At 44.9% G+C, this 14229-nt stretch overlaps 2 protein-coding genes across 9 annotated transcripts in view; both read left to right on the top strand.

The window, feature by feature from the left end:
- BBS9 (Bardet-Biedl syndrome 9) overlaps positions 1-4540 on the top strand; it is a 298489-nt gene extending 293949 nt beyond the window's left edge. For all 3 annotated transcript variants that reach the window (XM_032105273.1, XM_032105262.1, XM_032105289.1), the window contains one exon: positions 223-4540. The gene's annotated coding sequence lies outside the window, so the exon portion shown is untranslated. The remainder of the gene's footprint in view (positions 1-222) is intronic.
- A 5221-nt stretch (positions 4541-9761) lies between these two features.
- The window catches only part of BMPER (BMP binding endothelial regulator), a 148804-nt gene continuing 144336 nt past the window's right edge, over positions 9762-14229 (top strand). For 3 of the 6 annotated variants that reach the window (XM_032105303.1, XM_032105339.1, XM_032105356.1), the window contains exons 1-2: positions 10896-11082; positions 11901-11986. In XM_032105303.1, coding sequence (XP_031961194.1) covers positions 10968-11082; positions 11901-11986 — 201 coding nt within the window. In that variant the 5' untranslated portion in view covers positions 10896-10967. Of the gene's footprint in view, positions 9843-10186; positions 10352-10723; positions 11083-11900; positions 11987-14229 lie in introns of those variants that run through there. The other 3 variants (XM_032105321.1, XM_032105331.1, XM_032105312.1) reach the window with 3 other exon arrangements.

Here is a 14229-nt window from a genome sequence, read left to right as displayed (position 1 = left end):
GTCTGCTCTGACCCTTGGACCTGTTTGCAAGCAGAGGGTATTGTTTCATCAAGAGGGGATTACTTCAGTGGCCATACCATTGTTTTCTAGTTGTTCAGTAACTAAGACCTGGTATTTCAAAAGTGGCTTTCATTTCGATGTTGCCTGTAGTTTTCATATTCCCAAAATCTTTTGTCAGGCAATCATATTTCCAAGGTTTTCCTGTTCCATCTTCCCCAACAGCTCAGGATCATTGCACTGGCCAGAAAAACAACTTCTACAAATGCTCTTCCACTTGCTTGTCATTGAGAGATATCCAGAACACAAATCTGAACCCTGAAGTGTTTAGTGGAGTTAGGCTTCTTAGATCTCAAGCCAGTGGGCATGTCCATACCTTGGGGGCTGAGCTTGGAAGTGAATTCAGGCATTTACCTGTATATTTGTTTACTTGGATCGCTGCTGTAGAGTTGTGGGAGGCTTTGTCATAGCATTTATGGAAATCCACGTGCACTGTGATGTTTTGTATAGGAGTTCCTTACCAAAGAATTTCCAGGTTGACTTCTGGTTTGAAATTCATTTGTCTCTTTCTGGTGATTGTCCTCACTACTGCAAATTTTATTCACCAAGTTTAAAGACAAATTATTCTTTCTCCATATCAATTTTACTCCTGGCTACCTATCCTTCAAATCTGGTTGTGCACAACTGCAAGCAGAGAGAGCAGCACAGCAGAGGTAAGTGGGTGAAACCTCCCATAAATAGCAAAGTTGTATAACTCTCCCTGATTCACCATCCCACGGGTGTGGCAGAACAGCTCCCAAAATGGTAAACTTACTCACCAATGTGGCCAGGGGACATTTTTGTTCAGAAAAACCCCCAGCCATAGGGTATAAGCCAAACGAGCACCCTTCTCCTTCTTAATTTTTTGCGCCTACTTCATCGTTGCTTGAGGCTAGACTGTTAGTCATGTGGCTTCTGAGGTGAACAGATTGTGGGTTTTACTCTCAGCTAGGACAAACCAAATCTGGGTTCAGTCAAGGCTCAGACAGTGTCCCTGTGCTGCCCCAGAGCTGTGCAGCAGCCCCTTCCCCATCTATGCACAGGCTCCTCTGTGCTCCTGAACAGAGCAGAAATGGGAATGGTCAGTTTCACTCCTCAAGGATAAATCTGCTGTTCCAGCACACAATCCCAGCAGAGGCTGTGCCAGCTTCCCTTAAAAGTCATCACAGATTCCTCCAGCTCTGTGCCTTCACCTGGTTCATGTCAGAGGTGTTTTCTGGCTCCCCTTTATGTGTTTTCCACCCATTGTAAACTATAGCACTGAGTGGTGCTTAGCAAATACTCATACACTGGTATTAGAGTTTTTTGCCTCTCCTTACAGTTTTCCACACCTCTCTTCATCTTCACTGTGTGCCTATGGGAATATTGTAGCATTACTGTACCATACTCTGTTAGGCTTGGGTCAGTCCCTGTCCTTCCCCTTGCTAAGGCCTGCATTATCAAAACTAACCAATAATTTTTTGGACTGCACTCATTTTTTAATTAAACTTGAGGCCTGTGTCTCAGTGCAGGAACCCAGAAAGTGAGACTCTAGATCTGGAGAAATTGGTTGTGGGAGAATAGAGCTATTGTTGTTTGGCTGCTCCCATGCTCATACCTTTGCAATCTGGCTGGATCCTGCTAGCTGTAAAAAAAAATACTTAGTTTGCATTACACCTCTTCTAGGACAAAACAAAGTATAGTTTTCAGAGCCATCTTTTCTGCCTGATTCTTCTAGTTTGCATCATGTAAATTCAAACTGTCTTGCCTTAATCTTTCTCTGCACTTGGGCCAGCAGCTGAAAGGCTGTGAAAGCATGTGCATTTTATTCTCTGTGTGCTCTGCAGAAACAGCTTTACAAACCACAAGGACTATTTTTAATTAAATGGCCATTTTTTGAAATCCTATCATTACAAAGCTGAGGCTTGATTGTTGTCCTCAGTGTGCTTCATGGCAGCAAAATTCCTGCATTTTGGGAAATGTGCTGTCTATTCATTCAGCTGGAGTAGATCCAAAAGGAAAGTGTGGAACTGTTGTGAGCGCTGGCTAGTGCTCACAATATTACTTTCCCTAATAGATGGCCTGTATTGTCATTTTGTGAAATGCTCAAATGCCAAGTCATCATGATGTGGATTGTGAGGTGGATTTTTTTAAAATATGGATGCACAGAAATGGTCTTTTAAGAAGTCCAGTTGTTTTCATTACTGCTGGCACAGCAGAACTGAAAGCAGCTCTACTGTGGGACAGAGAAGCCCTCAATTCTGTAATTTGTTATTTGATATTTTCATTCTTCATAGGAGAATTTATGAAAATAAACACCTACTTCAAAACAAATCTATCAAAGAAAGTAATTGTGGAAGTTAAGAAATGACATCCTGGGTGGTCTCTAGGGAAAGGCTGGGATTCTCCATCTTGCAGTTGTCCCACTCAAGCCATCCAAGCGATGCCAGTGGGCAGCCAAGTCATGCAGCTTGCATGGTGTAATCTGTAAGCACGGAGCAATCTCACATCTTTTCTCCAGAGGTTTCGAGTTGGACTTTTGGGTTTCTCTCCATTTAGTTTCCATGAAACCACTGTGTCCCAGGGAGGCCTGGGAGACCCTAGGCACTAACAGCTGATTAGCTGAGTTTGTGGATTATTTTAGGTCTGTCACCAGTTGGAATGTGAGAGATAATTAAATGGGGTGGAATGTCCTCAGTAGCTTCTGGACCATGATCAGGTATACCCAGGCCAGAGGTGTGGTTGGCTGGCTGCACAGCACTCACTGCTGCCACTTTTAGAAGGCTATGAACCCAAATTTCTGCTCTTGGTGGCTTCCGGAGGTGCAGCTCCCATGGAAGAGGAGACCCATTTCTTGGGTAATCCAACACAAAGTGAACCTTGAACATAGGGGCACTCTGATGCTGCAGTCACCCCACTTTTGAATGGAATTATCCTGGCTTCCTCTGGCCACCTGCTGCAACAAGTGCCTGCAGGAGAGGACCTCTTGCCCATGATGGGGTTATTCACAAAAAACTCCTTGGGACTACTCTAATGTGTGAATGTTTCCAGGGAAAAGGTCTAAATTATGTGGTCTATTAGGATGGTGAGCACTTTCCAAAATACTTTCAGCACCATAATTTTCTCTGTTTAATAATAGCTTTCTTATTTATTATCTGACTTCCATACTGATACAAGCTACCCTACAGCCATACAGACTGACTTCAATTTAATCCAAGCATAAGAATAATAAAGATAATTTGATCAATATTAAAATAATATTTAACAATATTAAAACCAATTAGAATTTTAAGTAACTTGGTAAAGAGGCAGCTCTTTGTTGTTTTTCAAGTTAGCTTAATTAAAACCCCAGATACCTTAAGCCACAAATTCTGTTCTGTCAGAAAATGGTTTATCACCAAGCAGCCTCTCACAAGATGTTTTGTATGTTGGAAGACCTGCCAGCTGCCACCTTAAGACTTCAGAGTCTAGGTTTAAAGATACCTAAAATAAATAGTGTACACCACATGTAAATACATATTGAAAATTCTGTGAAGCCTTAAAATTGTTGATTAATTGTTCTCTTTGGTCACAAGTAATTCAGCTGCCTCTCCTGGGTTTAACCTGCTAATATATACAGGACATGTGACTGATACTTTCCCAAAGTAAATACTATTCCCTGTCTCTGTTCACCTTATGCTTCTAAATGATGTATTTGGAGGTACGCTACTGTCAGACAACTTGGGGATTTGGCAGAAACTCCCTGCAGATTTGTGTAATGACACCAAAAGCCCACCTCTGGCACATTTAATGTTGCTTTCATCTCCTGAAAGAGCCTCAGATAGCTGAGAGGCAGGTAGATGAATTACACTGCCATGTGGAAGTACCTTTTTTTCTCTTGCCCAAGTGGCTCTGTGTTTTCTTTTTGGTGAAGGTCTGAGATTAATCTGACCTGGGTAAATCAGTAGCAAAATGAGATGGGTTTTTAATGAATTTCTGCTTAATTGCTAGTATACTTTCTTATTTCTGCCTTTTTTTTTTTTTTTTTCTGTGTGTGTGTATATGCCTCTACTTGGCTTAAGTGTATGCAGAATATCCAGGGTTTAATTAAGCCAGTAGGAGGGGTGGGCAGCTCAGTATAATTGTTAAATCTTGCAGTATTGCTTCTTTAACAATGGTTATATTACTCATTATGAAACTGCGTAACTTGCAAAAATTTAAACAGATCAGTGCATGATTACCCCAGTTTGCTCAGGTGCGTTATTTGAACATATCCTGATGGATGGAACTTTATAAACCTGCTTATGACTGTCGGATCATTGCTTTCTGTATGTGTGGTACTGTCAGTCAGCAGGACTGATGGGGTATTAATGTTTAATTGAGTGTGCTTCACTCAAATCAGAAGCCAAGAAGAAAGGGTAAGGAGGATTTAGTACCTGTACCAGCTGTAATGTTGTATAGCCAATATACTGAAGATAAAAAGTAATAAGTAAATTGATTAAGCTTTGTCTTTGGAAAAGAACAATAAATAGAAGTTCTTTGTAAACTGTCTTTTGTTTCTGGATAAAATAAGGTATGTTGCACTAATTGCAGGGACAGCAGAAGCGAATGTCCTGTACAGCCAAAGCCAGAAGAGTGAAAAGAAAAGCCACATTCTGAGAACAAACCAAGAGACCACTACGCTCGTGTGGGAGGGAGACACTGTGACTTGTGAATTCATTCGCTCACTCCAAGCTCCGAGCCCGTGGCTCGGGCTAATCGTGGAAGCGGCTCCGGCTCATCCCGCCCTGGATCCGCGCTCCCAACGCCGCCACCTGCCGGCAGCGGCGCCGCACTGCGCCCGGCCCTGCGCCCGGCCCGCCGGCCAGCGCCGGCCTCTCACAGCGGGCGGCTTAAAATTACCGTCCCTGAGCCTCCTCTCGCTCCCTTGGCTGGGAATGAGGGCACCCATGTGAAGGAGAGGAGGCTCCGACTCGATGTATTTCGTTCCTCAGACCTCACCTCTGAGTTTTTAAGCGTTTGGTTGTTGTTCAAAAGAATAAACAGTCCTGGGAGAAATTCTGCTGTGAAAGGAGACCAGCAGCGAGGGGAATGAACTCATGGGGTACACTCTTAGGAGGTGAAGTGATGATCTTAGAGGATGCATGCCGTGGAGACTTGTCTTTTAGCAAAAATGCAAGCCTTTGCCTTTCTGTGCTGGATAGAGGCAGATGCTTCTCAACTGGATCCTGGCTGGAAGGAACAATCATCTGTCACAATAAGAATATCTTGTCTTTTGCAGGGGCAGGGGGTGGGATAAAAAATCTCTCTAGTACAGACAGGGTCTGCCCTCATCTGCAATCAGTCAGTCAATCAATCAATCAATCAATCAGTCTTCCATTTTATAGAATGTTTCTTGAGTACTCTTTTTTTTGTTGCACTCATCAAGTAGTAGAACAGGCAGGCAAAATGCAGGGTTTGGTTTGTCTCACAAATCAAAAACAAAGCAGTACTTCATGTATGCCACTCTTCATGTGATTTCATTAGCTCTTATCCTTTATCAGACACAGCAGATGTTCAAGGGTAAATGTAACAAACCCCACATAACTCACACAAAATAATTTTTTTTTATCTCTGGAAGGCAAGCTATTTACAGCAGTGAAATAACAAAAAGGAGTACCAGCATATGCCGCTTTACTCTGTTTGCTTGGCCTGTGGCCTCTGGAACAGCTTCTGCTGGGAATCCCATCATTAGAACAGCCTCAGCATTTCTGCTGTAATTTACTTCTTTTGTTGTTGTTTTAGCATATTTGATATGGACTATTACAGCAGTCTATTGTCTCCACATTGGAGCCATATTTTCTGCTGCACACAGGCATTTTTCAGTTTGAGGTATGGCTGGTGTTTGTATCCAGTTTAGTTTATGCTGTTTGGTTGGTTTGCTTTTGTATGAATACAGATGATGAGGATAATTTTGAACACTTTTGCAATCAGAAGCTCCCTTTCATAAATTTTTTTTTGAGTTCTTAGAAAATATAATTTAAACAATAGAAGTATGTAAGTATAACTGTGCCAGGACATTCTATGTTAATAAACTTCTAAAATGCTGCTCATTATCTTTATCTTGCCACAAATAAATTAAATGCTTTGCATGTTCCAGGGGTTTATGGAAAACTGTCAAAATTATGACTTGTTTGATAAAATTTATAAACATTTATGCAAGTAAGTCTCACTGTAAATTTTAGATACTTTCTTGTACTTTCCTTTTATTTAAAGACTTTGACCATATGTGATTTTTAATCCTGTTACAATTTTGAAACCTCTTGGTGTGGTTTCCAGACCTTGCTTGCATCCATTTAAGTTTTCTGAATATTTTGCAGAAGGAGAACTTTGTCAGGAGCACCTCTTTGACGTAATCAGGCCAGTCTCAAGGTTTATTAGGAGAAGACGTGGCTGTGCAAGAAATACTGTTTGCCCCCACTGGCAGATACTCTTAACTTTAAAGATTAAGCATTGAAATGAATGAACATGCAAAAGCATTTCAAAGGCTGCAGCCCACTCAGTACTGAGGAATGAACTGTAAACTCCCAGCTGCTCTCCTGCAGGAAAGTGCCATGTCTTCATCACAATCCTATGAGTTACTACTGAGTTTCTCAACTGCTGTGTGCTGGTGCACCATGATAGTAAAACACTTTCCCAAATTACAGGTCTCTCTGCAAGAATTTTCAGGGCTGAAGCCTATCAGACCCATGCCTCCAACTACAGCAAATGTGTTCGCCCTGACCTTTGTTTTGATGGTGTAAGGTACTGGATAGAGAGTTCCTTATCTTTTGCAAGTTGTTAATAACAATAGAAATGTGTAAGCTTGATCAGATATGCAAACCACCTTCAGTACCTTGTAAATGTATAATTGTTTAGCAAGCCAGAACTGGAAACAGCAAGTTGTGCCAATTTACAGAGCCTTCAATACAGTGTATATCTCGGTCATATTTTCTTCTTTATGCTTAGAGTCTCATAAGCACAAATAAACTGTGTTAAAATAATGTATAACAACATAAAAGTAATAAAAGCAGGGACACTCGCAGTGCTGATGTACATGTCGCATGTTCATTGCACTCTTTCTTGCATGGTAGGGAAACCCTATGACAATCTATGCCCAAGACTTAGAAAAGCAACTTCCCAAAAAAAAGAAAAAAAAAAGGAAAAGATATGCGAATTCTAATGACTCATTACCTTCTACCACTTCTGGAAGAATTCCCTAGCCCATGAAGAATGGCTCTCCTAGTGATTTTGACTTGCCAGTAAAAGATAATCATGAAGAGAGATGTGAATGTGATCCCTGTCTTCTTCACTGTTGCTGTTGTTAACCATAGAGCTTTGTTTTTCATTTTTAGGTGGGTGCTGGGTGACCAGGTAATGTATGACATTCTCTTATGGCTGACCACTGGGAAAGCATCCCTGGAGAAGCAGCTGAGCTCCATACAAAGTGGTAATTGTGAACAGCTACTGCTCCATCAACTGGATGAGCCCAGGCCGACCACTGAACAGAACTAATGAATGTATCCTTTCAATAACAACTGATACCGTGTAATGCTTATACGAAAGAGGTAAGTGGTTTGATGACATGACTTCTGTTTTAGCTGCTGGCATACCACAAAATCTCTGTACGTATCTGATAGCAGGACACTGTTTTCAGTGTGACCCTCTGATTTTGCTAAAATGACCACAGCTTTGAATGTTGCTTGGAAAAATAAGTGCCTCTTCAAACAGGGATGCAAAAGGAAAAAACAATAAGTGTCCCACCTTGAAATTTAACACAACGTTACAACCAAAAAGGATGCTGATCCCTGATAAAGCAGGCTTGGGAGAGTGAGTAAGGGAGAGATAAAAAGCCAAGACAGACCTGTAGCACTGAGTGGGTAAAGCTAAGGTGGGGGAGGATTAAGATGGTATATTTCCCTCCCAGGCTGGGTTTTACTTCATGAGAGATTTAAATGAGAGAGTGATCTTCCCCTATGATATGTCATCATTATCAATATCAAGGAAGTAACAAAGGCTCCTGCTAAGGATGAGCGTTTCTCTCATCTCCCCTCTTCCCTGATGACAGAGGAGATAGGGAACCAGGAAAGACTCAGAGGAAGCACCAGTCCTCAGGAGGCTCTTCCACTGGACAGCAATAGACAGTGAAGTGTGGAGTAGGCATGGTACAGGGAGACCTTTCAGGAGGTGCTTCAAGCAAGGAAGACGGGCAAATTCCTTGCCTCAGCACTGCTGCTGCTACAGAAGATGCACAGACGGAGTGAGCTCACCCCATGGACAAGTTTTTCATGCTGCACATGTTCAGAGGTAAGTTTCAGGCCTAATCAGTGTGTTGAAGGTGCTTTAGTGATGATCACAATAGTTTCTTTCCATGGGAAAAGGAAAACCAAGTAACGAATCTGTACATATTGCTTTGCGACTGCCCTGCCTTAGGTATGATTTCATGAAGTATTTGTCTTAAGTGAGTGAATTATGGCAGGAATTGAGTGTGATGCTCAGCTGTTGTCGCCTCTTGTCTTCATTTTATAAAGAACTTTCCTCTTTGCATTTTCTAGACTATTTTAGCAAGTTCCCTGCTGTTACTTGGATGCCTGGATTGTTATTTGATGCCCTCATTGTGATTTGTATGTTTCTCACACTGGGTGATGTTAATATTTAATGAATTTTAGACCAGCATAAAGAGAAGATTTGATGCAGTCGATAATATAAGTGCTCTCCTGTGGTAGTTGTCACTTAAGAAATTATTAGGGTAGATTTATTTTTCCTATGGCTGTTGCTTTAGAAGGGTTGTGGCTGCACTGTAATTAGAAAAGGGAAGTGTAACCCCTGATTACAGATAGAGAAGTATGAAAAAGCATTTGGATGTGTGAGAATCTATTCTGGAGTAGTGAATAATAATATGTACCTCTACAGGCTTATCTTTGTTTAAAATGCATGGAAATGTGAAAATGACATTTCCCAGAAAAAAACCAAAACAAACCCGGGATACATGCATTATATTTATATACTGAGCTTATAACGCATTCTACACAGCATGGAGAAAGTTTCGGATCTCACTTGTATTTTTAGGGAATATAAAATCCTTTTATTGGCATCTCACCCATTCTATGTTCCAACACAACTTCAACCTATACAGATTGAGGCTGGAAGAAAAAAGCAGGTTTCCCTTTCTCAGGGAGAGGGATTTTGCTACTGATGTCCAGAAGGTGATTGGTATCAGTTTTCTGTAGTCCCTCCCATAGGTGCAATTTCAGCTGTTTTAGGACTTTTGCTTTCTACCCTAAAGGTACGTGAAAAGTTCTGTTGGAAGTGAGGTGTACGTATCTTGGTTTTTAGAACAAAGGTGTAGACTTTCAGAGATCTTGGCTTTTGGGTTTTACTCTCAAAATGAACTTGCAAATCTAATTGTCTTGCATCTTACTGGGCAGTAAATTGTATTTGAAGTAGTGCTGTATACAGTAGCCTGCCATGCACCTGATTTGCCATTACTTGTAAGCATTTTGGAAACCGCAGCTCACGTGCAGCCCCCAAAGAAATAAATTAAGAACGTGAAATGCTTTAGAAATTAGAAATGTGAAAGCATTTTTCAGCTTGTTGTCAGATCAGTTTATTTCAGAGAGTGTTCATTTCCCCAAATGAAACATCACAGTTTGAAAGAAATCGATTTGTAAGACAGGCTCGGGAAGATCTGTCACAGTAAGAGCCTCCTGCCTCACGCCACAAGTGTCATCCCGTCCAGACCCCGCGCCTACTCGTGAGCGCAAAAGCTGGGAGCCGGTGAACATTGCCCGTGTTTACACCTGGGATAGCAAAGCGTGGACCCGCAAATGGCAAGTGTTAAGGAGGAGCTGCAAAGGCTACACCGGGAAGAGACGGGCCGAGGGACCCTCTCGGCGGGCCGGACTCGGGGAGGGACAGCGCGGCCCCGGGAGCTGGCCCCCGGCTGCTCCCCAGCCCCTCGGCCGAGCCCAAGCCGTGCCGAGCCCCGGACGCCTCGAGGGGGAGAGGCAGCCCCGGACCGGGCGGGGAGGGCTGGAGGGAGCCCCTTAGAGGGGCAGCGGCCCCGGGGAGCGGCCGGCTGCGGCTGCGGCGGGATAGGGAGACGAGGGGAGCTCGGCGGCCCCGGCCGGGAGGGCAGCCGGGGAGCGGAGCCCTGCCGCGGAGCTCCCGGAGGACAGCCTCCGACACCTCGCTCCCTCCCTTCCTTCCTTCCTTCTTTCCCTCCTTCCCTCTCCCCGCTCTCTGGCGCCTGGCAAAACCTGCCGGCAGCACGCAGGGCACTGACACAAGCCGGGGACGAGCCCGCCGGAGGGAGCCGGCGCCCCCGCGCTCTGCCCAGGTACCCCGGCCCTGTCCGAGGATCCACGTTTCCTCCCCTGCTACTCCTCTTTTACCTTTTCCTCCTCTTCTTCTTTCCTCCTCTTCTCGATCCTCTCCCTTTCCCCCGCCCCTCCCGCCGAGCGGCCGCGGGCGCAGCCCCCCGACGCCGCTGCCGGGCCGGGCGGTGCTCGGAGGGGCCAGGGAGGGAGTGGCCGGGCATCTCCCGGCAGGGAAACGGGGTCTGGGGCTGGCAGCGTGTCTGTGCGTGTGTGCGCCGGGGGGGAGGGAGGCATGGGGGCCGGGGGGTGCCGGAGGAGGGACTATGGGGAGAGGAAGGTATAAGAAGGGATGCGGGCAGGGGAGGGGGGTGATGGAAAGAGGGGGTGCGGGGCCGAGGGGCAGGCGCTGACAGCTGCTTTCCCCGCACCCACAGTCCCCTCCCCCGGTGCTGCCGTGGGGTGGGACTCCCCGGCGGGCCGCGGTCTCCCGTCCTGCTCCCCACCCCCCCGCCGCTGCCCGGCGCCGGGGGTCGGTGCTGGGGCGGGCGTGCCGGGGGTGGGCGGGCTCCGCCACCCGACGGCGCGTCCCGGACGCTGCCCCGCAGCCGGCGGGTGGGCAGCGGCACCCCCGGGACGATGCCGCGGCTCGGTAGGGGCTGGCCGACGGCCCCGCGCCTCTCCCCGGCCTCCGCCGCCGTCCTGCTGGGCGTCCTGTGCCTGCCCGGGGCGCCGGCCTCCTCCCTGCTCACAGGTACGGCGGGGGCGCGGGGCCCACCTGCGCCGGGTGGCATTGCGCGGGAAGGGCGGCCCGAGGTGTAACCGCGTGGATTGGGGCGGGTGAGCACAGGAGCCGTGCCTCTCTCCCCCCAGAAAAGGTTTTCTTGTTCCTTCTCTCCCCCCTCCCCATTCTGCCTGTTTCCCCTCGAGGGTTTTATTTTCCTGAAATCTGGGGCGTGGAGGGAAACGCTGAATCAAATTCTAGCGCAAGCGAGGAGCCATTAGACTTTGAGGAGTGTTTCCAACATGACAGAATACCGGCTAATCAGCACTAGGGCCGTAAAGGGTTTCCTAATTTGATTCCGTTTGACAGTCAGCCTGCTAATTTTGACTCATTTACCAAGTGGTTGCCGAGCATTGAAAGGATGCTTGGTTTAGGTCTTGTGCTGTGCTCCTGGTCCAAGTCCTCAGAGGGCAATGGACAGCTTTCTGCTGATTCCAGTGAGCTCTGGATCTATCGTTATAGACGTATCCTGCTTTGCATGGAGTACTCGTTATTCTCCACACGTCATCTGAGAGAAGAAAAAGCGTCCTTCTTTGCTATAACTGGGGCACAAAGAAAGTCTAGGTTTGTGCAGCAATAAAAGGCCACTCATTTTCTTGTTCTCTTTAGAATCTTGCAGAAGCACTGAACATCCTTGCCTGATTAAACTGGGCAAATTAAGGCAGGATTCAAAATCGAGAGCTAGGAATGGAGCAAGGGTTAAACGTGAGTGTGGCGAGGACAGTTTCCAAAGCTGTCAGGGTGAAATGAAATATGCTAGTATTTTAAAATTTTGATTTCTATTTCAGGATCGGTTGCAAAATGTGAAAATGAAGGGGAAATTCTGCAGATACCTTTTATCACAGACAACCCTTGTATAATGTGTATTTGCCTGGTAAGTGTGTATTTCAGCTAGTAAGAACACTCAGACGTGTACTAAATGTGACTGCACAGAGCGGGGAATGTTTCACATAATCAAATCTTGGGTGACTCTGTTGCCTTTATGTAACACAAGGTTATCTCAGAGCTGAGCTAATGGAAAGTAACCCAATACATGATCTGGCAATCATTTCTTTGACTTTAAAGCCTGGGCACAAAGTTGTACATGACTATTTCAGGCACTGTAAAACCATGTTTACCATGTAAATTTGGGGGGAGAACTGCTTTCACAGAGTTGGCGGTGCACCCAGAAGTCTTTGGTTGTAGCTCAGCCAAGGGAAGGAAAGGTAAGGTTTGGAAACGCTGCTGCTTTGAGCTCCCATGTGCTCCCTGTCACAATCCCAATGAGTGAGGAACTCCACAAGGGTGCAAGGTGAAGGCAGCAACGAGACCGTGTGTGCTGTAATAACGTGACAGTGAAAGCACAAGGGATGCTTTCATCAGAGTGCTTTGCCTGCTGTGCTGGGAGTTCAGTGGTTAACAGCGTTGCTAGCTGATACACATTTTGGGGAGAAACATTCTGCTTCCTTGTTGTTCTGCTGCGGAGTTAAGCATTTTTGGGAGCAGTTCAGTTGGACAAGCCAAGGCTTAGGAGTTATTGTAAAACAGTCATTCTAAATAAAACTTCCTATGATATTATTAAAAGAAAGCCATAAACCTTAATTTGCTGTTGAATGCAAAGAAAAATATAGGCTAGAAAGCTCTATGTTTTACATTTTGGAATTTACAGAGTAGCTGAATGTACAGAATGTGTTCTGCTTTAGGATTGAAATATCAACACACCCTCTCCCCCTATTATTATTGCTATTATTATTATAAGTCTATAAAAGATGTAAAAAATTTTTTCAGACTACCTTTTAGAAGGCAATTTTGGCAACTGTAGGACCAAGATCATCCTGAGCCCCTCGAGGTTGATACCTGTCGCTGCACTGAGTTCAGTAGGTTTTAAGTGAGACTCATTGATAACTTTTTAGGTAAAATTGATAAAGAATACATTATTGATTTCTTCTGAGTAGGATTGGATGGGAAAAAGAGGAGCATGGGATGAAGGAAAACAAAAAAAGAGATGAAGCTGTGTTTTATCATGGATCACCTTCCCAAATATGTCTGCCACCACTTTAGTTAATGGAAGCTAGTGTTAACCAGCGAGGAAGCAATTTATCTGTGAAGGAGCAGAAGTTCAGTCTTGGGCATCAGGGCAATAATGCATGAGGGTAAAACACTTGTATTTATAGATCTCCCTAGACCTTGCTTTATTAAATCAATGAGCACCCTTTTAGTGTGCAAGCATGAAGAACTGCAAAAAGCTTTGGATGTAAGAACTCTAAATCCCTGTGGTTTGCAGGGCTTACTTTAGTGAAATGGCAACTGAGGGCATTTGGCTCCTTTCTGTGCCAGGAGAACACTACATTTTATTAAGCTCACAGATGCCTAGTGAGTTACTGCAGTTACCTGCCCTGGCTACACTCTTTTATTTCTGCTAAAGGATAAATGCAATCTCTGTTTCTTGAGTTGGAAGCTGGGAGGCTTGGTAGATGAGAAGGAAACCACTTTCGAGATACTGGCTTTAACACTATGCAACACCCAAAGCATTTGACTTATTGGACAGCCTGTTGCTGAAATCTTTGTTTAGATCTGCCACAAGGGAAAAGATCAATTTTAAGAGGTCTGGGGAGAGCAGAAACAAAAGAAACAATGGGGTGATTTGTGACCAGGAGGGGAGAGAAAATCAGATTGCCTTACATTCAACTAGAAATATTGATTGTTTAGTAACAATTCAGTGAGGAACTTTCTCTGGAAGTGTGATCATTCTCTTCAAGGGCAAACCTGCTGGTTGATGTTCATACTGTAAGAAGTGAGCAATTAAAAAGAGAGCTTGGTCAGCTGTTATAGAAAGGAAGCAACTGCTGTTTAAGAGAGGACAGAAAATTCAACAGAGGGCACCTGTATTAAAAACACCAGTCAAGTGAGTAGCTGAAATTGCAGATTGGATTATGGCATGTCTTCCTTAGTGGTGATGCATTTCCATGAACACAGGCTGCCATAAATAACAACACAAGTTGTGGAAATATGAAGCTCTGGGATGAAGAGGAATATCTAAATAACTCTGGATGCCTCACCCCTGACAGTGTCTAAGGCCAGGTTTGATGGGGTCCTGAACAACCTGGTCTAGTGAGTGGCATCCCTGTCCATGGTGGG

The sequence above is a fragment of the Corvus moneduloides genome, chromosome 1, assembly GCF_009650955.1.
Source record: "Corvus moneduloides isolate bCorMon1 chromosome 1, bCorMon1.pri, whole genome shotgun sequence".
Taxonomy (NCBI): domain Eukaryota; kingdom Metazoa; phylum Chordata; class Aves; order Passeriformes; family Corvidae; genus Corvus; species Corvus moneduloides.
This window is presented reverse-complemented; position numbering and strand designations above follow the sequence as displayed.